General features: G+C 37.5%; 1 protein-coding gene across 3 annotated transcripts in view; it reads right to left on the bottom strand.

The window, feature by feature from the left end:
* Window positions 1-24,320, bottom strand: part of LOC123547112 (uncharacterized) — an 80,707-nt gene that overhangs the window by 9,492 nt on the left and 46,895 nt on the right. For all 3 annotated transcript variants that reach the window (XM_045333929.2, XM_045333931.2, XM_045333930.2), the window contains exons 16-26: window positions 19,284-19,346; window positions 18,643-18,899; window positions 16,760-16,861; window positions 13,543-13,758; window positions 11,975-12,273; window positions 10,479-10,676; window positions 7,824-9,920; window positions 7,018-7,454; window positions 5,193-5,309; window positions 3,642-3,812; window positions 2,189-2,392 (exon numbers count right to left, since the gene is read on the bottom strand). In XM_045333929.2, coding sequence (XP_045189864.2) covers window positions 2,189-2,392; window positions 3,642-3,812; window positions 5,193-5,309; window positions 7,018-7,454; window positions 7,824-9,920; window positions 10,479-10,676; window positions 11,975-12,273; window positions 13,543-13,758; window positions 16,760-16,861; window positions 18,643-18,899; window positions 19,284-19,346 — 4,161 coding nt within the window. The remainder of the gene's footprint in view (window positions 1-2,188; window positions 2,393-3,641; window positions 3,813-5,192; window positions 5,310-7,017; window positions 7,455-7,823; window positions 9,921-10,478; window positions 10,677-11,974; window positions 12,274-13,542; window positions 13,759-16,759; window positions 16,862-18,642; window positions 18,900-19,283; window positions 19,347-24,320) is intronic.

Genomic DNA, 24,320 nt, shown 5'->3' with positions numbered 1-24,320 from the left:
ACTAGGTCAATCTCAAGATCAAAGTTCATTTCGGTACTTAAAACTATGCATGTGGTCCAAATTTGAAGCCTGTACCTTCAAAAATGTGAAAGTAGGTCACTAGGTCAATGTCAAGGTCAAAATTTTTTTGGTACACAAAACTATGCATGTGGTCCAAATTTGAAGGCTGTAGCTTGAGAAATGTGAAAGTAGGTCACTAGGTCAAAATCAAGGTCAAATTTCATTTTGGAACACAAAACTATGCATGTGGTCCAAATTTGAAGCCTGTACCTTCAAAAATGTGAAAGTAGGTCACTAGGTCAATGTCAAGGTCAAATTTTTTTCGGTGCACAAAACTATGCATGTGGTCCAAATTTGAAGGCTGTAGCTACAGAAATGAGAAAGTAGGTCACTAGGTCAAAATCAAGGTGGTCAAAATTTAAATGTTGTATGTTATTGACAAGAAGATTTTAAAAGCTTTTCCCTTTATAAGTCTATATGAACCATGTGACCCCCAGGGCGGGGCCATATTTGACCCTAGGGGGATAATTTAAACAAACTCTATAGAGAATCACTAGATGATGCTACATTACAAATGTCAAAGCCCTAGTCTTTGTGGTTTGGACAAGAAGATTTTCAAAGTTATTCCCTATACAAGTCTATGTAAACCATGTGACCCCTGGGGCGGGGCCATATTTGACCCTAGGGGGATAATTTGAATACTTTTAGTAGAAGACCACTAGATGATGTCACATACAAAATATCAAAGCCCTAGAACCTGTGGTTTTGAGCAAGAGGTTTTTCAAAGTTTTTCCTATATAAGTCTATATAAACCATGTGACCCCCGGGGCGGGGCCGTATTAGACCCCAGGGAAATAATTTGAATCATCTTGGCAGAGGACCACTAGATGATGCTTCATACCAAATATCAAAGCCCTAGGCTCTGTGGTTTTGGACAAGAAGACCAGAAACCGTTTAACTGTTCCTGGCCAATGTGACCTTGACCTTTGACCTAATGACCTCAAAATCAATAGGGGGCATCTGCTGATCATGACCAACCTAACTATCAATTTTCCTGACTCTAGGCCCAAGCGTTCTTGAGTTACTGCCCGGAAACCATTTTACTGTTCCTGGTCACTGTGACCTTGACCTTTGACATACTGACCTCAAAATCAATAGGGGTCATCTGCTAGCCAACCTCCCTATCAACTTTTGTGACCCTAGGCCTATGCGTTCTTGAGTTATCATCCGGAAACCGTTTAACTGTTCAGGGTCACTGTGACCTTGACCTTTTACATACTGACCTCAAAATCAATAGGGGTCATCTGCTGGTCATGACCAACCTCCCTATCAACTTTCATGACCCTAGGCCCAAGTGTTCTTGAGTTATCATCCGGAAACCGTTTTACTATTCAGGGTCACTGTGACCTTGACCTTCGACATACAGACCTTAAAATCAATAGGGTTCATCTGCTGGTGAAGACCACCCTCCTTATCAACTTCCATGATCCTAGGCCCAAGCGTTCTTGAGTTATCATCCGGAAACGGATTGGTCTACATTCCGACCGACCGACCGACATCTGCAAAACAATATACCCCACCTTCTTCGAAGGGGGGCATAATAAACAACTTAAAAGTAGGAGAATGATGAATTCAGGGGCATTTTATAAATAATTTTAACTACTTTTTTCGGTTTAAAGTCACACAGTTTACGTCATTTGTAGCTTTTCAGCTTTTGTATTAGGAGGAAAACTACATGTTCCCTTCCTCGGCTTATTTCAGGAATATGCAGTCACCTGGATAGACCCATCAGCCATTCAGAAGCCAGCTGGATTGCTTTTCCCCACAAACCATAGAGACTTTTAATATGAGCAAATGGTTAGAAGTCAGTGACAACTACCACTCTGCCACAGAGGCCAAAGAACCGTCTTAAATAATTATTCTAACTTGCCTTACAGAAAGACATCAGACTGGTAGTAATGAGTCAAAGGTTATATAGCAGAGTTTGAAAACCAGTCTTTACAATTAAGTGCATGAAATGTTGATTCCGAGTTCAATTTTGTAAATGTCTAATAGCATGGCTGCCTTCCGAGAATGCTCTCCAAACTATTCTAAAGTTTCATAACCTTGAAAACATTGTGCTCTACCTACAGACTACAGAGTAAACCAGACTGGCTCAGTACAAGAACAGGAAATAAAGATATAATACCTCCATTGTCTGTATCATCAGCTTTAGCAAGACCAATCGAGATGAGATACTCGGCCATGTTCACTTTGGTATCAAGGTCGGTCAGGTCCAGTTCATACACATCGTTGTTCATGCTGACCACCCTGCCATAGAGTTGTTTATCCTGGAATTTACTCATTTCTTCAGTGGTAGCTTTTGTCCAACTGCTTCCAACTGGGCTTACACCTGGCAACATGTTAATTTGTATTAATATCTTTTATGCAAGACAGGGGGAAAATCTCTGAAACTGTTTCTGCTGTGACACAACCAGGAAGATCTTTATATGTATACTTATAAAAGTCCTAGTATATGGACGTATATAAATACATAACATCTTAAACATACACTATTCCTTATATTTAAAATGAAAATTTAACAATGATTCCTCCTGTATGCTTTGTTTTATTTCATAGGTTTTAGCACACTCTTTTCAGAGTACTTTAATAATATAACGGCAGTCTAGTAGCCTGCCAAGATTTTGTATCAGTACCGAACTGCTGTTCTGCACAAACAGCAGAAAACTTCTTCAGATGAATCAGCAGTGGAGAAAAAGTCATTTTAGACTGGCTGTCTCCCAATGGTCTCGGGGGAACATTTGCCTCAGCCAGGGATCTAATTGTAGACCTCTCAGTTGGTAAGCTTGTGGTCTACTAACTACTGTAGACTCCAGAATTTTTGTAAGCAGTCCCTCTATTGACTTATAACTGCCATTATCAGATTTTCAATATACGTATTTGACTTAATAAACACAAACACACAACCAACAATGACTGTCATACAGTCAGGTAGAACCCTATTTTTCTTCATTGCTTTTACATGGAAGTTTCGAGGAAAACAAAACACTTCTTTCTTGGACTATGTTTAACATAGCTTTTCCACAATATTACCTAGCCAGTGTTCTTAGATACCAACTTGTTTTCTTTAAGTTACAGACAACTTCTCTAAGACTTAATGACTATATAAATTGTTATGAAAACAAAATCACTCTACCTGGGTGATCTGTCTAGCAACCTTCAACTTCTTAGTCCAGCACTACCAAGCAGGCTATTTTTTATTTAGATGTTTATTCGTTTTGACTTTACGCCTTTTTCAACAGTATTTCAGTTATGTAATGACAGACAGGCAGTTAACCTAACCAGTGTTCCTGGATTCTGTACCAGCACAAACCCTTTTCTGCAAGTTACTACCCACTTCCTCACATGAATCAGAGGTAGAGGACAAATGATTTCAGACACAATGTTTTTTATCAAATTGTCACGTAGAACATACGCCTCGACCAAGTATCGAACTTGTGACCCTGCAATCCGTAGCTCTGTGCTCTCCCTACTGAACTAAGCGTATGGGCTGCTTTTACTTAGAAATTCAAGAAGTAGACCATATGCTTTCTGAACGATTCCATTCGGACCACTCACGCATTACAATGATGCCAACTCACCATGTAAAGAGCATCTGAATGCTAACAGAGGTAGTCGGGTATAATCTTCTGTGACAGGTCTAAGGTGGGAGGTAGGTACGTCAGTCTGGTTCCCAAAGTCCACATACTCTACTTTCACTGTATTGTCTGGGAATATCTCCAACACTGAAGCTCGGTACCAGTTATTATCCACTGAAAAATTAAAACATTTATGTTAGAGGCTGATTACATTTTCTTCCTCAATTCTGAATTCAAAGAATAGATTATTACAGAGACCATAGGCTATCATTTACATGTCTGAACTGCCAACAATAACTTCTGCAAACAGTAACAAGAGGGCCATGAAGGCCCTGTATCGCTCACCTGACCTACTGACCATCAAGATTAATATTCTGACCAAGTTTCATTAAGAGATGGTCATAAATGTGGCCTCTAAAGTGTTCACTAGCTATTCCTTTGATTTGACCCCGTGACCTAGATTTGACACCACATGACCTAGATTCGAACCTGACCTAAAGATCATCAAGTTTAACATTCTGACTAAGTTTCATGAAGATACAGTCATAAATGTGGCCTCTAGAGTGTTGACAAGCTTTTCCTTTGATATGACCTAGTGACCTAGTTTATGATCCCACCTGACCCAGATTTAAACTTGACCTAAAGATCATCAAGATTAACATTCTGACCAAGTTTCATTAAGATATGATCATAAATGTGGCCTCTAAAGTGTTAACAAGCTTTTCCTTTGATTTGACCTGGTGACCTAGTTTTTGACCCCACCTAACCCAGATTTAAATTTATGCTATAGATCATCAAGATTAACATTTTGACCAAGCTTCATTAAGGTACGGTTATAAATGTGGCCTCTACAGTGTAAACTAGCTTTTCCTTTGATTTGACCGGGTGACCTAGTTTTTGACCCTACATGACCCAGATTCAAACTGGACCTTAAGATCATCAATATTAACATTCTGACCAAGTTTCATTAAGATTGGGCCAAAAATGTGACCTCAAGAGAGTTAACAAGCTTTTTCTTTGATTTGACCTGGTGACCAAGATTTTATTGAGGGTAACATTCTGACCAAGTTTCATTAAGATGGGGCCAAATTTGTGACCTCTAGAGTGTTAACAAGCTTTTCCTTTGATTTGACCTGGTGACCTAGTTTTTGACCCCAGATGACCAAATATCGAACTCGTCCAAGATTTTATTGAGGGTAACATTCTGAACAAGTTTTTTTAGACTGGGCCGAAAATGTGACCTCTAGAGTGTTAACAGTCAAACTGTTGACGACGGACGATGGACACAGGGCAATCACTAAAGCTCAGCTAAAAAGTCTTCGTTTTTCCTCGCATTTGTTCCAATTTATAAATATTTGATATCTTCACATGGGTGTCCATTTTGGAGTAAACATGGTCTTTATCAATTTGAAAAGTTTATTTGGTCGCACAAGATGTTTTTTTTATGATCCAATACTCAACTCTAGGGAACTACTGTAAAGAATTCCTCACTAGTAAGTCATGTGCAATATCTTTCTGACAGAGGTAGGTTAAAGGGAGGTAACTTCGTAATACCTGGAAATTTAGCACAGCACAGTTCTCCAACTTCAAATCTTAGTCCAACATTGTTGTCGAACTCGGCTTCACACTCTAACTGCATTGTTTCACTAAGAAACTTCAAATCTTGCAACACTGAAATAGAAAGATAATCTTTAAAATGACAAATAATGAACTTGCTTTAATTTAGTTGAGCATTTTTTAACAAAACTCCAGTAATATAAAAACAGTTTTTTGTACTTTTTTGCTAGTTTTGGAGTCACACAGACACAATTTAGGTCAAATGGCAACTTCTGATGGTGGAGGAGGATGCCAGGTGCTCCTCCAGGCATGGTTTCAGGCATGGGCGAGCACCTGGGTACAACTAACAACCTTCCTTGAGCAAGCTGGATGGCTACCTCACATGAAGAATTCTATACCACCAGTGAGGTTTCAAACAAACACTGGTGAGGGGCAAGTGATTCTAAGCCACCCATATCAACCACTCTGCCCCTCATTTCTTTTCTTTACCTGAACTCCTCAAACTTCTTACATAAAGCAATAACATTTCATATTTAGCCTGCTGGGGACAAGTTATACTGCCTTTACGACCAGTGTAGACCAAGATCACTTAGTGCACTTCTTTGAAGGGGGCATAATTAAATATATGGTTCTGTCCAAAATGTATAATAGACCATTCCATTTTATAAATTTAGCAGGCTAAAGGTTAAATGAAGATGATTGTATTCATTGTTGGCATCTTGCAAAACAGTCTTGAGTATTCTACTTCTACATACTAACTTCACTTGCCATTCAAGACTGCACATTTTCTATTTAGAAACGTCCAAAAAAGTTACATAACTATTAGTGAAACAGCTATTTTCATGTTTAAACATGATAAAAAATTCCTATTTTCAGTAAGTCTGTTCTAAGAATAACTAAATACAATTTGGCACTGAAAAACAATGGAAAAAACAAGAGCTGTCACTAATGGTGACAAATGCCCCGCAGCGCCTTGACCTTTGACCTGTTGAACCCAAAGTCAATAGGGGTCATGTACTCAGTAAGTACCATTAGCATGTGAAGTTAAAAGGTCCTTGGTGCAGTGGTTCGCGAGTAAAGTGCTTTCATGCAAAAAGTTAACATTGGCCCCTGTGACCTTGACCTCTGACATCAAAGTCAGTAGAGGTCGTGTACTTAATAAGTACTATCAGCATGTTAAGTCTGAAGGTCCTGGGTGCAGTGGTTCGCAAGTGCCTTCATGCAAGAAGTTAACATTGGCTCCTGTGACCTTGACCTTTGACATGGTGACCCCAAAGTCAGTAAGGGTCGTGTACTCAGTAAGTACTATCAGCATGTGAAGTTTGAAGGTCCTGGGTGCAGTGGTTTGGAGTATAGTACCCTCATGCAAAAAGTTAACGTTGGCCCCTGTGACCTTGACCTCTGACCTGGTGACCCCAAAGTGAGTAGGGGTCGTGTACTTAATAAGTACTATCAGCACATGAAGTTTGAAGGTCCTGGGTGCAGCGGTTCGCGAGTAAAGTGCCTTCATGCAAAAAGTTAACGTTGGCCCCTGTGACCTTGACCTTTGACCCCAAAGTCAGTAGAAGGCGTGTACTAGGTATGTAATATCAGCATGTGAAGTTCGAAGGTCCTGGGTGCATCAGTTCGCGAGTAAAGTGCCTTCATGCAAAAAGTTAACGTTGTGACTAACGAATGAATGGACGGACAGTTGAAAACTAATATGCCTCCCTTCAGGGGCATAAAAGCCTTACTTGGTAGTGTGGCAAGTGACCCTGGGATAATTTATGTAAAGCATGAGGAAGTGAGTAAATTTTGAAGAAGTTAGAGGTAATTTACTTACTTGACTGATCATACACCTGGCAGTGAAACAGATTTGGTCGTACAACAAATGTTATCACTGCTGTAAACTCCTTTCCCTTGGGTCGACTTTTGGCTAACGTCTGAGTGAATACAGCCTTCCTTTCACCTTTTGGGGGCGAAGATACCTTCTTTGGAAGTCTGTCTTTTGCCGGTGAAATGGCCTTGGGTAAATTGTCCACAATTTCTGTGCTTGGCGACATTGGAGCAGTTGCACCAAACGCCAGACCAAGCTCTCTATTCATATTTTTATTATCCGATGTAATCACTTCAACTTCATAAACTCCATTCTGTAGAGATTTTGCAAGAACTGTCATTGGCACATTCGAAATGGTTTTGAATTTTTGCAACATGCTCTCCGTCTCATTTCCTAACCCCGCTAAAGCACAATGAATTGCCATTCTTGGAAAATTCAAGAACCTGAAATAGAAGACTCATTAAAACAAATTGTTTCCTTAAGTATATTAAATAATAGTAGACATCAGCAAGGATTGAACCAGTGCCACCTAACAGTGACTTAACCAGTTCGACACATTCTTGTAACCTATATAGTGACTACATCTTAAGTAAGGCATTAAAAACTGTTTAGCGAAGACTTCTTACTTGAAAATACTGACGAGAAAATGTGCCCAGTTATTTGTAAGGGACCGAAGAGATGCTATGAAATAGAAAAGACTTCAAATGATAATTAAGGTTTCAAAATTGACGATATCTGACAATTTAACTTACAAATGATACAAACAAATTCTAACAAAACTTTATTGTAATTCGAAATTTTAAAATAAATACCTGGATTCCAGTCTCCTAATATCAGTGAAGAGAACAGTTTCCGTGTTTCCATAATCCACAAAAATCACTTTGCACTGTTTACAATCTATCAGTTCAAGCACCTGTCCTCTGTACCAGTTAGCATCTCCACCATCCACAAACAAGGCAGCAACTATTTCTCCAGCAGAAGCTCGATGTGCGTTTGTTTTGCTCTGGCAAGCTTCAGCAAGTTCTATCATCATGGTAGCCAGGTTTTTCTGGGTCTCGTCGTCTGCCTTCTGTACGTAGAAGGATCTCAAGCTTTCAATCACATATGTAACAGCGTGAACTTCTTCTCCTAGTGGTAATTCTAAGTCTGAGAGTACTGAAATGTTTTGTCTAGATATTGGTGCCTTTGAATGCGCATTTGAAACAGGTGACCTTGAAAGGTTGTTACCTGTATCACTAGTAGTTTTTTCTGGACTTTTCACCTTCTGCTCTGTATTAAGCCCGAGGCAATCTGCGACAGAAGTTTCTAAGGGGTCAAAAAGGTATAATTCAACTAAATACCTGTCTCCTTTTTTCTCGATAGCTTTCACTTTCACTGTTGTAGTTTGGATAGACAAAAACTCTTCAACTACTTCATGAGGCTCCTCCCCTGTGCAGCCATTTAACTTGCATCTCACTGCAACTGCCGGCAACTCAGTAAAGTTCTTCTCTAACTTACGAATACATTCCTTCCCAACAAAACCTTCATTTCCGTAATCTATAATAGAGACCTTAACTTCATTTCCAACTGTATGAAGAACTTTAGCACGATACCACACAGCACCTGAACCATCGTCATACAAGGCAGCCACATATTCCCCAACCTCTCCGTTATATACACGATTGTCATCTCGGTACTGGAGCTGCATGTCTTTCAAACACTCCATTAGTTTCTGGTCAACCTCTTCATCTAACCGGTGAAAGTAAAAGCTTGCTAAACTATCTATCAACACAACTTTAGCGCCAACTTTAGTCCCATCTACAGGTAAACTGGTCTCAGCTATGTCAAAACGACTCACTTCGGCAACTTTTGGTGAAGTGCTTGTTGCTCCCTTTGACACATCTTTGCCGGAACAGAACTCAAAAGCTTCATTTACATTTGTACCATCAACTAGGAACATTTCAACCTTGTATATTCCTCTCACATAGTTAATTGCTTTAACATACATTTTGTTATCAGTAAGACTTTTCAAATTTTGAAGTGTCTGTTGGTCGACGACACCCTCGCTGCCAGCCAGCTGACATCGAATTGCCATCGCTGGCAACGACATAAATCTCAATTCTAAAGGAGCAATTGCTTCAGTCCGAACACATTCCTCATTACCATAGTCAACGAACGAAACCATAAAATTGTTCTCCGAGACCTTGACCTTGACTAATGCTCTATACCATAATGCAGTTCCGTCTGCAGCATATACTGCGGCTACATATTCCTCCTCTTCTGGCTCATATGGTTCTCTTGTTTCAGTTTGGCTTAAAGACTGATTCAATGCTAGCATCATTTCATTTCGCTTTTTCTCCATATCATCATCTATCTCTTGAACATAAACACTGTCAATAGCAGAAACATTCGTGACCATTGCTTGTACTTTGCTGCCATCTAGCGGCAATTCTCCTGGATTAATTTTTCCATGTGCAGTCCTCTGCAGTTCTCCCGAATTAATTTTTCCATGTGCAGTCCTCTGAGGCTCTTTCTTCACATTCTTCTTCAAAATATCTTTAATTTTCTCATTCACGAACTCTCCAGTCAGTTCTCGCAGTTCCATGGTAACAACTCCATTTTTAATTTCTTTCACAGTACCTTTTAAAGCTGTTTGAGATAACTGTTCATACAAAGCAAAGATTTCTTGTGGCCATTTTCCATCTACCGGCTCGACAACACCATACAAATTGCATGAGATTCCTTGAGCTGGGAATGTGGCAAACATTGGTATGGCTTTCCTCATCATATCGAAAGTGACTGTTTCGGAGTTTAAGTAGTCTATATACAAAACCTTAGCTCCACCAGTAACTAGTTCCAAAACCTCAGCCCTGTACCATCCTTCGGCTTCACTGAATTTGGAGGCAACAACTTCTCCAGCTGCTTTAGGTCTACAAATAAAACAGAAATTCCTTTCTATTAACACACGACAAACAAGTGATACCTGTACTAAAGTTTTATCAAAAACAGCCTTGGGGTAATCGAATACAGAAATTGTAATCACCTGTAACTGATAACTCAAATACAAGTATTCGAATGTATTTGATTACTCACCTCAATCTGATTACATGTAATGCAATTTAATCAATAACAGTGAATTTTCTGCCTGTAACTATGATTACTTTTGATTACTCTCTGATTACTGGAGGAATAGTATGACACTAGAGTATAAATACATAAATTTACAACGTAAGTGATTATCTAATTCAAAAGATTCACAAACAAATGATACCTGTACTCAAGCCTAATCACAAACAAGCAATACCTGTACTCTGTCTAATGATACCTGTTCTCAAGCCTAATCACAAACAAGCAATACCTGTACTCTGTCTAATCACAAACAAATGATACCTGTACTCAAGCCTAATCACAAACAAGCAATACCTGTACTCTGTCTAATCACAAACTAATGATACCTGTTCTCAGTCCAAATCAAAAATAAAAGATACCTGTACTCAGTCTCTGGTATTCTGTTACATTCCTCGTGAAACTTCATATTGAACGCTGTAAATTGTTGAATATTTTCATCATCCAGGATCTGTATACTGAAGTCTGTTGGAGTTTTAGCATCTGCGATCAGTAATGGGTACTCTACACCTACCGTCAACTTTTCAACAAATCTCTGAATATCCTTTGCATTTATCAATCTAAAATGATATCCATTAAACAGAGTAAGTTGAAAACTGCATCGTATATCATGAAAACATTCCTGAGGAGGAACTATTTCAAGGTTGAGTCTATCCACCACAACAACCAATGAAATCTAATGATTTCACAGTCTATATGTGATTACCATGAAAATTTGACTGAGAAGACTCTGCTAATGTTTAACATATCTTTCAATTATGGCAGACTGGGTAATTTTTGCATACTACATGTACTAGGCTTTATTAACTGATTTAATGACTTTTTTTTTGTTTCAGATTAACGTTGTTTTACAGCAGCATTTCACTTATGTAACAGCTGGCAGTTAACAGAACCACTGTTTCTGGATTCTGTATCTGCGTAACCTGTTCTCCGTAAGTCACTACCAACTTCTCCACCTGAATCAGCAATGGAGGATAAATGATTTCAGACAGAATGTCTTTTATCAATTCGTCAAAGAGAACAAAACGTTTTGCCTGGTGACAGATCTCACGATCCTGCCATCAGTAGACTTGTGCTCTCTCTATAGAGTTAGCAAGCAGGCTGATATCATGATTTGCAGCCATATTTGCAGTTAAGAACTAGAACTGCTTTTGAGAATAGCGCAAGTCTCCAACAACTGCCTTATCATCTGAATAGTTGTATATGAGTTAACCATGCACCAAGACCTCAACTGCCTTATCAGACTTTCACTTTGATTATCAAAAAAGAAGTTTCAAGGGCCATAATTCCAAAGTGCCTGGGCCGATTTGGCTAGTTATCGAACTTGGCTGAGGACTTATTGACAAATACATTTTGCTGAAGTTTGATGAAGATGGATGAGAAACAAGATTTGTGACTGACACACAGACAGGAGTAAATAAATACGTCTCCCACACCACTGTGTGGTGGGAGACATAATTAGTGAAGCGTGTTTGTGATTCAGGACATGATGCTTATTAACATTCACAAACATTTTGAATTTGAGAGTGGCACAAGTACAGTACCATTCATGCTTCAATGGCTTCAACATAGATTTTAAATGGCACAGACGGAAGATAAACACTGTTTCTGCCCAGTCTGTTGCCATTATTCAACTGTACTTTCACTTTGACATACAACTTTTTTTTTTCTCATTAGTACAAACTTCCTCACAAGAAACTGGAGATAAACAGTTCTGGTAAACTTAGGAATAGTCAATTTACAGTGACCATAACTGAACCTGAACCTTACTTGTGTGCTCATTTAAATTTCATCGAAACTGAAATTTACTTTTGGCTTCCCATAATGTATACACATCAAATTTTATATATCAGTTTACCTTTCTGATCTTGATACAGGCCCTGCTGTTCTTGCCTGCATCGCTTTAGGACTTGTGTAGGCAGCTGACTCAGTACTTCTCAATGTTTTAGCAAGATTAGCCGACACAAGTTTCTGAGAGACAAGCTCTCTGTCTGTATTCTTTAGCACTACCTCATTTATTTTCCCTCCAGCTGTATCTACAACTCTCTTACATTCAGCATGATATGGTATGTCTGGTTGAAGGTAGTTTTTTACATCAGGTATATTCCAGTTCTGGCCAGACATCGGAATGATTCCTTCCAAGGCACACAACACAGCCTGTAATAAACCAATTCGCTATATATAAACTACATCAAAGGGTTTGACTGGAGTTTTTTTTTCAGAGAGATGCGTTTTTAAATGCATGTCAAGAATACAGTAGCTGTGCCCTAATACAAGAGCTGTTGAAGAACAGTGCATTCAGCTATTCAACAATGTTCACCTACTTATTATAACACCCTTAACAATCAATGTCTTCAAGTTTCCAAGACCAACCCAATGTGATGAGTAAAGATAACAGGGGCAGTAGTTACTGTGAAATCATTAATATTTGTGGGGGACTAATTTTCGTGGACTTCATGGTTGAGACAATCCACGAAATTTAATCCCAACGAACAAGTAAAATTCCCATTCATTGTACGTTTAAAAGTTGAAATCCACGAATTTATATCCCACAAAATTGCCATTTGGAACAAAACCACGGAATTTCATGTCCACGAAATTAAATGATTTTACAGTACACTGAGAAGCTTGCCATAAAACTTCTAACCCGACTACAACGGAAATGCCTATGTCCTGTGTACAAAAAGTCTCCTATTCTATTTTTTTTTTTTTTTTTGGTTGGGTTTAACGTCGCACCGACACATTTTAGGTTATATGGCGACTTTCCAGCTTTGGTGGTGGAGGAAGACCGCAGGTGCCCCTCAGTGCATTATTTCATCACGAGCAGGCACCTGGGTAGAACCACCGACCTTCTGTAAGCCAGCTGGATGGCTTCCTCACAAGAAGAATTCAACGCCCCGAGTGAGGCTCGAACCCACATCGATGAGGGGCAAGTGATTTGAAGTCAGCGACCTTAACCACTCGGCCACGGAGGCTCCTATTCTTTGAATAGTATAAATAAATAAGACCACAGCTCAGTTTATTACAAAATTTCATTATTATACAAACATTAGCATTATTGTAATTACAACTTAAAAGTCTATACTGGCTATGCATAATAAATTTTGTTATGCCCAGTCCAATTCAACATTTTATTTCTCAAAATACGTTTTATTTTAACAGTGCCTCCTAATTTCAATAAGAATACTAATGCCAACTATTTTTTTTCCAGGCAAGCAAAAATACTTTAGTGAATTTTTTTTTATTTCTAACATTTATAGGTGATAATGTAATAATAAATTTATAAATAAACATGTTTTCATAATAGCCATGTAATAGAACCTTGATCTGAAGTATTACAACATACCTCAGATCTATTTCAGAGCAATAATGAAAACACACATTTACACATTTACTAGCATTATGAATTTGGAGACAATAACAAACCTGAGCTGGAAGTTTCATCATGTCGTTAGAAAGTTGTCGTATGTTCTCGAGCTTTGTCGTCTCTTTGTTGCCGAAGTCGAGGAATTGAACCATAATACTGTCTCCGGATACACTAATGACCTGCGCTCGATTCCACGACCCATCCAAGCTGAACTTTACACCATAGATCTCTCCTTGCAATACTGAATTCATATCTGGTTGGCTGTTCTCAAATGTCTACAATAAAATACGGTATGCTCAACATTATGACAATTTCAACTGTTATGTAATGGGATGGACTAATACAGTTGAAACTCAATATCTCGATCTTGCTTATCAAGGCTGTATCTTAAACAAGAGGGTCATGATGACCCGGGATCGCTCACCTGAGTAATATGAGCTACATGTTTCAAATGTCAAAATGATGATAAAATATTAAGAAAGTCAGCAGGTCACATTCATGGTCAATGAAATTCAGTTTTACGATTTGTGTGCAAAACTGTGTATGTCATCAAAATTTCAAGGCTGTATCTTAAAAAAACAAGAAAGTAGGTCAGTAGGTCAAGGTCACAGTCAAGTGACATCATATTACTTGAGGCCATCAGGTAATTATAATCAAACAGTCTTGGAAATAGGATCAAATGATTTTTTAAGTATTTTTCCTACATAACTCACATAATAACTAAGTGACCCCAGGGCAGGGCCTCTTTTAACCCCAGGGGCATAATTTGAACAAATTTGGCAGAGGACTAATAGACAATGCATCATACCAAGTATCAAAAGCCTAGGTCATATGGTTTCAGACAAGAAGATTTTTAAGATTTTCCTATATAAGTCTATATAAAACTTGGGAACCCCAGGGCAGGGCCTCTTTTCACCCAATCAGGGTTCGACACTAACAGTGTCCCGGGGGCCCGAGGATCCCAAATTTTGAGGAGGAACACCAACTTCTAAAAGCTGGGATTCCGGCTGGATACCTATTTTTTTTGTCAATGATATCCAAAAAGTAAAAGATAAATACCTGTTTGAAAAATATTTTAACCCTTTCCCACACCGATACGTTTATCACCGTATCTATCGATTACCAAACAAACGTATTGACCCGTGTCTATCGGTTACCCTATAGAAACGTATAATACCGATTAACGGCCATTTGAACAGAATCGTTTTATCCCGTGTCTCATAATCAATCGCTTTATTTTCGTTCTTTTCCTAAAGAAACAAATTCCAGATGTTTACTAACTCAAAATATGGGATTTCGTCATCATTATTTACGTACAAGATCATGTGGTTACTATTTAAATATATCGAGTACTTTGCAAAGAAAGACAGCGGGTTTTTTTCCTACATGTGCACGACGCTACGTCATGGAAAATTACTGAGAAAACTGCTTGCAACTGGCTGGTTCGCGGGACTTTCCTCGTTCTAAAAATAACAACCATTTCACATCTAAGTATTTTTAAATGTGTTAGGTCATGAAGGTCACGCGTGATACATGCAGATTTCCCCTGAATAACAATTTGTGTTTACGATGGCTTGGAATTTATGGCCTTACATAATGGGAAGTGTTAATCAAAACAGAAGGACCGCGGCTTCCAAATATTTTATGACACCCCATGAGTTAATTGCAGCAGAAGTCACCCGTGATGTACCGACGTTTGTTCATCAAAATATTACGTAATATTATCTGAAAATATTTTAATTTTTAGCACAAGAATACTGTAGTCGGTTACGAGTCTCGATCTAAGCGATCTTTTTGCACTTTCAGAAATTTTACGATCCGTTATTTTTGTAGTGTTATTTAGTTTGATGGTTGTTTTTTTATATAAATACTTACCGATTCCGATTCGGAAGATAAGTCTATTAACTATAAATCAAACTTTCAAACATCTAAATGAAATTGTATATGAATTTCAATGTGAAAGTTATCCAAAACAGAATTTTATGCCTAAAAATATAATTCCCTTACTTTAACACTTTATATCTTCAAACCTCAAAGAGAAACTACAATAAATTTTGTATCATCGGAAATATAAATGCCAGGTAATATTAAGATTTTATATTTCAAAATATATGAAGAGAAGTCAAGAATTTCAATAATTCTTTTTTTGATATTATAATTTTTAGTGGTTGTCACAATAGACTTGACAATGATTATATCTATAAGATACAAGTGTCTCCAAAATCGAGACCTTGTCTTGACATTGGCAAACATACAAATTGATATTAGTTTGGATACATTCTTCTGTAGTAGTTAAGGTGTCAGCCACTCAATACAGAGGTTGCGGGTTCGAATCCCACTGGGGTCACGACCGTAACTTCTCATAAGACACCTGTTGTGATTGTTTTTATATATCATATTATGAGGGATCCCAAAGCCTGAGGAGGACCCCCAGATTTAAAAAGTAGAGATTCCTTTGGGAACCTTGTTCAAGTAAGTTAGTGTCTAACCCTGCGGCCAAGGGGTATAATTTGAATAATTTTGGTTGAGGACCATAAGACAATGCCACAAACCAAATATCAAAGGTCTAAGTGTTGTGGTTTCAGACAAGAAGATTTTTAAACTTTTTTTCCTATATAAGTCTATGTAAAACTTTGGGCCCCCGGGGCAGGGCCATATTTGACCCTAGGGGGATAATTTGAACAATCTTGGTAGAGGACCACTAGATGATGCTACATATCAAATACCAAAGCCCTAGGCCATGTGGTTTTGTACAAGAAGATTTTCAAAGTTTTCCCTATATAAGTCTATATAAACCATGCGACCCCCGGGGCGGGGCCACATTTGACCCTAGGGGGAAAATTTGAACAATTTTGGTAGAGGACCAATAGATGATGCTACGCACCAGATATCAAAGCCCTAGACCCTGTGGTTTTGGATAAGAAGATTTTTAAAGTTTTTCCTTTTGGTTGCCATGGCAACCAGAGTTCTTCATGGAATTCAATTCTTTGAACAATTTTGAAAGGGGGCCACCCAAGGATCATTCCTGTGAAGTTTGGTGTAATTCTGCCCAGTGGTTTTCAAGAAGAAGATTTTTTTTTACAAATTGTTGACGGACGACGTACTACCCACGACGGACATCAAACGGTCACAATAGCTCACCTCGTCACTTCGTGACAGGTGAGCTAAAAATATATGTCTTCTTTTCTAAGTTCCACTTCCCTTCCTTAACTTGTGTCTTGTTGGAGATTTAATAATCAACTTCTACCTATCCTATTAATAAAGTAAATGAGAAACCTGATGCATTGTGGTCATAAGTTCTGTAAATTGCACAGCAGTTTCTTCCAAGGCCATTTGTATGTAGAAGTGACCTGGATCCTGCACTTCAGTTATTACCGCCTGAAATAAGAACACAGGTAAACATAATATTAAGAACTACTTCTGTAACCATCTTCAATTTACTGCCCTAAACAGTAAGTATACTAGATGACCATTATCTAAATGAGGATGAAAAGGAAGTTTTTCAAGTGACGTAATATAAGCACACATTCAATCTTAGAAATGATCTACACATTGCATATTTACTATGCAAGACTAAATAAACTTTCATTCATACTATAAAGTTTCATTAGTGTATTACTAAGTAATCACTTTTTGAGAGAAACTTTTAAACTCTTTATGCATACTTTTGTATAACTGAAGCGCCATTACTTTGGTCTTGTAGACTGAAATCCCAAACAAAACATAAGGTGAAACCATATCCCTGGAAGACTACATGTCTCTAGGTCAAATACTTTCTGAGATATACGCAAAACTTTGATTAGGTCCCTAAAACATATCTTCCACTTAATCAAGGGCCATAACTCCAGAGTCAAATCCAAAATAATTCCTGTATTTTATTACCCTAGGTCAACAACATTTTGACATATATATGACACAAACTAAAGAGACATATCTCTGTTCTTTCTGAGTGAAATCCAAAATATAACAAATAGGTGCACAACTCCAAAAGATGAATGACAATCCTATGTGTTTGATGACCCTAGGTCAAATATTTTTTTAGATATGCACAACACAGACATTTTTTACTCCCCACACACCTCATCCCAAATCTGGTGGGCACAAAAAGGCTTTATAAAGTTTTTTAACATGTGCATGTAAGAACACATAAAATTGTACTACATGTTCCATATTTACTTTTACTCTGATCAAGATTTCAAAAGGAAAAAAAGAAAAGAGAGTAAGACGTTTTCAAGGAAGAAATAGCAACATACAATAATAAGATTGCTCTACTATTCGAACTGTTGTTACAGAAGCAGGAATATTACTCTAAAATAAATAATAAAATATCTGTAGAGTTTCAATCCAGTAGCTGCATTACTTTTGGGACCAGAAGTTTTATATTCAAAGGGAACATAATTTGGCCAAAAAGCATGTCAGAGTTATGGGACTAGATGCTATCAACTAGTTTTATAACCCCAAAGACACGTGTGAAGTTTCAATTCAATATCTGCATTAGTTTTGGAGATAGTATCAAACTTTAACCAGGATTTTCTAGGTCCAAAAGGGGGCATACTTTGCCCAAAATCATGTCAGAGTTATGGGATTTGACCCAGTGAGGATGGTAATTAACACAGAAAAAAATGTTTCAAAGCTATATACCCTTAAATGATAGCCATATGTACTTGCACTCAAAACTTCAACCAGAATTTTCTAAGTACAAAAGGGGGGATAATTTGGCCAAAATAAAAGTCCAGAGTTATGACTCTTGATGCTATCACCTAGTTTTATGATGTCGAAGACACGTAAAACTTCAATTCAATATCTGCATTAGTTCTGGAGATAGTGACTAGCATGTAATACTTTACCCATGATTTTTTAAGTCAAATAGGGGGCATAATTTGGACAAAATGCATGTCAGAGTTAAAGGACTTGACCCAGTGAGGTTGGTAATTGACCTAGAAAAAGAAAAAAAAAGTTTCAAAGCTATATGCCTTTAAATGATAGCCCTATGTACTTGCATGCAAAACTTTAACCAAGGTGTGACGCCAACGCCAGGGTAAGTAGAATTGCTGGACTATTCTTTGAAACATCGAGCTAAAAAACCTTATATTTTCCAGACACCTGCAATCATACAATACTGTTTGTCACCAATATCCACTATATCTCAAAATTCATACCATAATCTCCTGATTCAAAGGCATATTGGCTGCCGGTAACTTCTTTTTGGGAGGAGGGGATGGCAGTGATTTCTTCTTTGTTGCAATTACAGTGTTCTTTGGTGTAGATTCAGCAACTGGTTTAGAGGTTTTTTGACTAGAGACTGGTTTCGGTGAGACTGGTTCTTCATCCCATTCTTCATCATTATTCAACTTTGGACTGGTCTTCTGTCTTCTATTGTCACTTTTATTTGACGAGTCATTTCGACGCTGAACTTCTGAAAAGCAAAGAAGTAATTTGAATACCAAGCAAACAATAGGACTGATGGCTGTATTAAATAGATCAACTGAATATTTAAAGTTCATCACTTTCTACATTTGTATAATAAAATGATGCCTGACTATAGAGTCTTAACTGGTTTAGACACCAACAAGACCCCTTTTGCAGTTCTTAACATGGAAAATTTGAAGTATATGCAAATTTCAAAACAGAACTTAATCTCATTACAGTTACTTTACTGCTTTCAATAGGAGTGTTTGACAACACATTACAAATATGTTAGTTATTGTTGTAAGTTAATATAGTATCTGGTACGAGACTGTTATTTTATATGCTTCCTTTATCAACCACATTTGATGTAAACATCACCCATCAGTAATACCTTCTTTTAATGGACAGTCCCTTGAAATATGTCCTCGCTTATGGCAATTGTAACATTCTGCCTCTAAAATAAAAGAATTGTAAACACGACTAAAAATATTGCATTTATTCTAGTAGCTAAGTACGCAACTGGAAATGCTTGCTTTGTTCGGGGTTTATAAATCATACAAACATTTAATACTTAGCAAACTTTCCAGCTTTAAAAAGGCAAAGACTGTGAATGTCCCTCCTCCAACATAACTTCAGAGATAGTTTGTATCAAGGACCTAGTGTGAGCTGGATGTTAGAGACCTTAAATAGACTAGCCCATACATTTCTGTCAAAATCCATAAAAAGTGAGTACTCAGAAAGAGATTAGCATCACAAACTTACTGACAAAAGATTTTTACAAATAACCAAAAAATAGTGTGCATAAGGTAGTAAACCATTGCAATGCTTTTGAAATAATGCAGAAAATTTACATTCTTCTTACATTTTTACCAATATTTAACTAATATTGTCACACCGTTACCATTTTTCAGTGTCATAACTGTATATATTCTATGCCAAACTTGATGGAAATGAACATGTTGAAAAATTTCACCCAAACTTTGGGCGCGTAGCTTTAATCACTCAGCCACTGAAGACATCGGGAATAGGCAGATTATAACAATTCATACATTTATTAGAAATAGGAAATTCATGTACCGGATAGCCGCTATGAAGTGAAATTTTCCACCTAAAGAATCTGAAAAGCGTAGCATTTAACTGCAACTTCTTAATGCTTAAGAATTCATTTCACAGCCTCTTTTTAATTTATTGTATTTATTACATTTTCTTAAAGCCCTTTACAGGTCTACCTCTTAAATAATAGTCTTGTTGAAGCGGATTTATTCATGTTGTACGCTAAAGAAATATTGGAAAATTTTGATATTGTCTGTGATTTGTTGTTTTGTTTGTTTGTGTTGGGTTTAATGCCGTTTTTCAACAGTATTTCAGTTATGTAATGGCGGGCAGATAACCTACCAGTGTTCCTGGATTCTGTACCAAACCTGTTCTCCGTAAGTTACTGCCAACTTCCCCACTTGGATCAGAGGTGGAGGACGAATGATTTAAGACGCAATGTCTTTTATCAGACCGTCATGGAGAGCATAAGCCTTGCCTAGGGCTCGACCTCACGACACCACTCTCTCCCTATTGAACTAAGAGGGCAGGCTCTGTGATTTGTTGAAAAGGTAGGACAAATGCTAAGAAGTTCTCAAATCTTGAAGCTACGCAGTACTGTAAATGCTGGGCGCTGATGACCAGCAGCTATAAGGTTCAACTAAATCGGGGTAAATGAACGACAGGAAAAACGTTTGGCTGCATGCACTAACAGGGGGAAGGATTTCAAAAGGATGAAAAAAGAGCTGTCAGAGCAGACAGTATGCTTAACTATTTCAATTCTTTGTAGTACAATATGGCATATCTTAGTAAACAAGAGCTATCAACAATGTGATAGTTCCCCTGCAATACTGCCACAAACCTTGCCATACCTTGCCTTATATGATGTGAGAAAAGCATTCACTGTAAAATAGAAACTGGTGTAATACTGGTGTGAGAGTTATGATTTTTGCGTCATACGATGAGGATGTGAATATGCACAACAATTTTAAATTTAAACCATACACATTTGGTAATAACAGAGAGCCAAGATGCATCAAAACTTTAACCAGAAATTATATTGTTATAATGGGGAATAATTCTTGAAATACTGGTGCAAGAGTTATGGTTTGTGTCATATATAATGTGAGTTATAATAAGTTGAATCAAGTCCATTAGATATAGACAGATATCAGGGTTCGAATTTAGCCAGATATTCTACTTGCATTTTTTCGCAAGTGGTATTTTTTTTTAACTTGCTAAATGAAAAAACAACTTGCATTTTCCGCGACTTGTCACTTTATTACAACATTAACACAAACATCCACGTGACGAGTCAGGCCAATCGTATCTGCGCTTTGTAAATTGTAACTTATTATAGATTACCAAAAAACCCACCGGATGCGGTAAACGTCATCAAAATTAGCGCAGGTACTTGTCAGCAGTTGAAAAGACATGCGCACGGGACGTAGCGAGTGTAAATTTTCCGTTTACGACGAAAGATGAAAGAGTGCTCCGAAATTCGTTCTGCAAATGACAATGCGCTGCAATGACCGCAAGTTGTTAAAGAAAGAACAGTGTAAGATCGAGACGACCGTTAGAAATGTACATTATTCGGCCAAAAATTTTCAATCGCAAAAAAATGCTGGTGTCTGAAATCTCACCTCGCAGTTTGAAATTTGCACTCGTATTTCGCGAGTATGCGAGCTTAAATTCGAACCCTGGATATCTAGTAAAAGTGCATCAAAACATGAACCTGACATTATAAGAATACAAAGGATATAATGCATGAAAAATTGGTACCAGAGTTATGGACTTTATCATATCATATAATGTGGGTAATGATGTGAAACAACTAAGACTGAACCAATCCATTTATTAACTACAGATTGTTTTTCACAAAAAAGGCATGTCTCCCGCCACTTAACATTTATAAAGACATTGTAAAATGCCACAAATTTAAAGCCGTAACTCCGGTAAAAATCACTAACCATAATAATAAGTTTGGTGGAATTCCAACAACTGGTATAAGAGAAATAGCACAGACATCACAGAATTCAACAAATCAATGATCATAACTCTGCTGAAAATCATTAAACCCGAAAGTGTCGATGATATGTACAACTGCACTTCACACTGATCACTCATAAAGTTTGATGAAACTCGGCTGAATTGTATACATCAAGTAGAGTAAAAACTGTATACTACAACACAAATCAAAGGCCATAACTCTGCTGAAAATCAACATGCCAATGATATGTATAACTAGGCTCAGCACTAGTAACTATTTCAAAGTCTCATGGAAATCTGCCCAATGGTGTAAAAGTAATAGCCAAAACACCATAAAATTTGACAAATAAAGAGCCATAACTCTGCTAAAAATCACTGAACCGAACTATGCCAAAGATATTCACAATTATGCTTGGCAATCATTCCTTCTGAAGTTTGGTGTAATTCCAGTCCTACTGGTGGTATCAGAGAAAGTGTGCGAACAAGGTAAAATACAACAAATAATGGGCCATAACTCCACTGAAATTGAGCATGACAATATACAAGGTTTTGTCGAAATCCTCCTTAAATGAGAAATGACCAAAACATCATAAAGTTTGACAAATCATGGGCCATATCTCCATTAAATATCTATGAATAAGAATATATCGAAAATATGCACTACCAGGCTTGACAATGAATACTTTTGGAACATGTGGTGTCAGTGGAGTTGCAAGGACAAACTTTGTGACTTACAAACAGATATACTGGTGCAAAATCAATATGTCTCTGTACCACTTGGTGTTGGGAGACATAATAAAGAGATGGACTGGAAAAGTAAAAAAAACTTTAACCTGAAATTCCAAGTAAAAAAGGGCATGTTCATAAATATTGTTGTGGAGTTACGGCTCTTACGTCATGTGATGTGGGTGATTTTCTTTCAGTTGAAAGCAACTCTATTGAGAAACAAGAAACGCGGCAATGCCACGAAACCAGGTTTTCAACACTTTTCATAAGAATAAAAAAGTATACTGAATCACAGTGCACCACTTTAAAGCACAACCCTAACCCAACCCTAACTTTAAAGCACAACCCTAACCCTAACCCTATTGTTAGTAACAATGACCTTGACCTTTATCCCAGAAACCCAAAAATCAATCCCAAGCTACAACATAAGAATAAAAAAGTATACTGAATCACAGTGCACCAGTTTAAAGCATAACCCTAACACTAACCCTATTTTTAGTAACAATGACCTTGACCTTGATCCCAGAAACCCCAAAATCAATCCCAAGCTACAACTTTATATAAGTTTTCTATACACCAAGTATATGATAGCTCATTCCTAAGTTAAGTTATTGACCGGAAACCCTTTTTCTATTTTAAGTAACAGTGACCTTGACCTTGACCCCAAAAACAATCCCAGCCTTTGTCTTGATATAAGCTACATACATTCCAAGTTTTATTCAAATATCTTTACCGAAACAAAAGTTATTGACCGGAAACACCAGTTTGACGCCGCCGCCGCCCGCCCAACGACATACCCCAATCTAATAACTCAGGTTTTCAACAAAAAACCCCACAGAAATACAGTGCCTCACAACTTTAACCATGGTTCTGGACGTAGATGCAAGGGTGAATAGGATAGCTGTTCATATACTTCATAGTTCAACTAAAAGAAATGATGCATGCAAATCAAACTGAGTGGAAGAAGTAGCATTTAAAAGAAGTATACCTTTCGGTTTTTTCTTTTCTACTGGCAAAACAAAACAATTATATGACAGGCTACATACAGCTCACAGCAAATACTTAAGACTTTTATTTATAAGACTGTTTCATTATTCTTAAGGACTTGCTTTAATTTTCGACAATCAATTACCAGTGTTTTCTTTATATGAACCAAATAAAAAATGCCACTGCTTTTGATAAAAGCACATCACATCTCCCTCCATATAATTTCATTAAAATAAAGGGTGAATGGATATACAATTACTGGTTATAGCACAAACATGTATATTGGAAGGTACACTTACGATATATACTCTATCATGTTGTTTGTTTGTTTTTTTAAACAGCATTTCAGTCATGTAACGGCGGGCAGTTAACCTAATCAGTTTTCCTGGATTCTGTACCAGTACAAACCTGTTCTCTGCAAGTAACTGCTAACTTCCCCACATGAATAAAAGGTAAAGGACGAATGATTTTAGGCACAATGTCTTTTATCAAATCGTCACGGAGAACATACACCTCAATCAGGGCTTGCACTCATGACCCCACAATCTGTAGACCTGTGCTCTCCCTTTTGAGTGTAATAGAAACACAATCTGCAGATTCAAAAGCTAGAGCTGTCACTAAAGGGTTATGCAAGATGTACATATACACATAAGAAATCAATTAGATTTTTGGCCTTTAAACTACAGAAGTGTCG

Source organism: Mercenaria mercenaria, chromosome 9 (assembly GCF_021730395.1).
Source record: "Mercenaria mercenaria strain notata chromosome 9, MADL_Memer_1, whole genome shotgun sequence".
Classification (NCBI taxonomy): domain Eukaryota; kingdom Metazoa; phylum Mollusca; class Bivalvia; order Venerida; family Veneridae; genus Mercenaria; species Mercenaria mercenaria.
The sequence above is the reverse complement of the archived record's forward strand: the minus strand, read 5'-3'. Positions and strand labels throughout refer to the sequence as shown.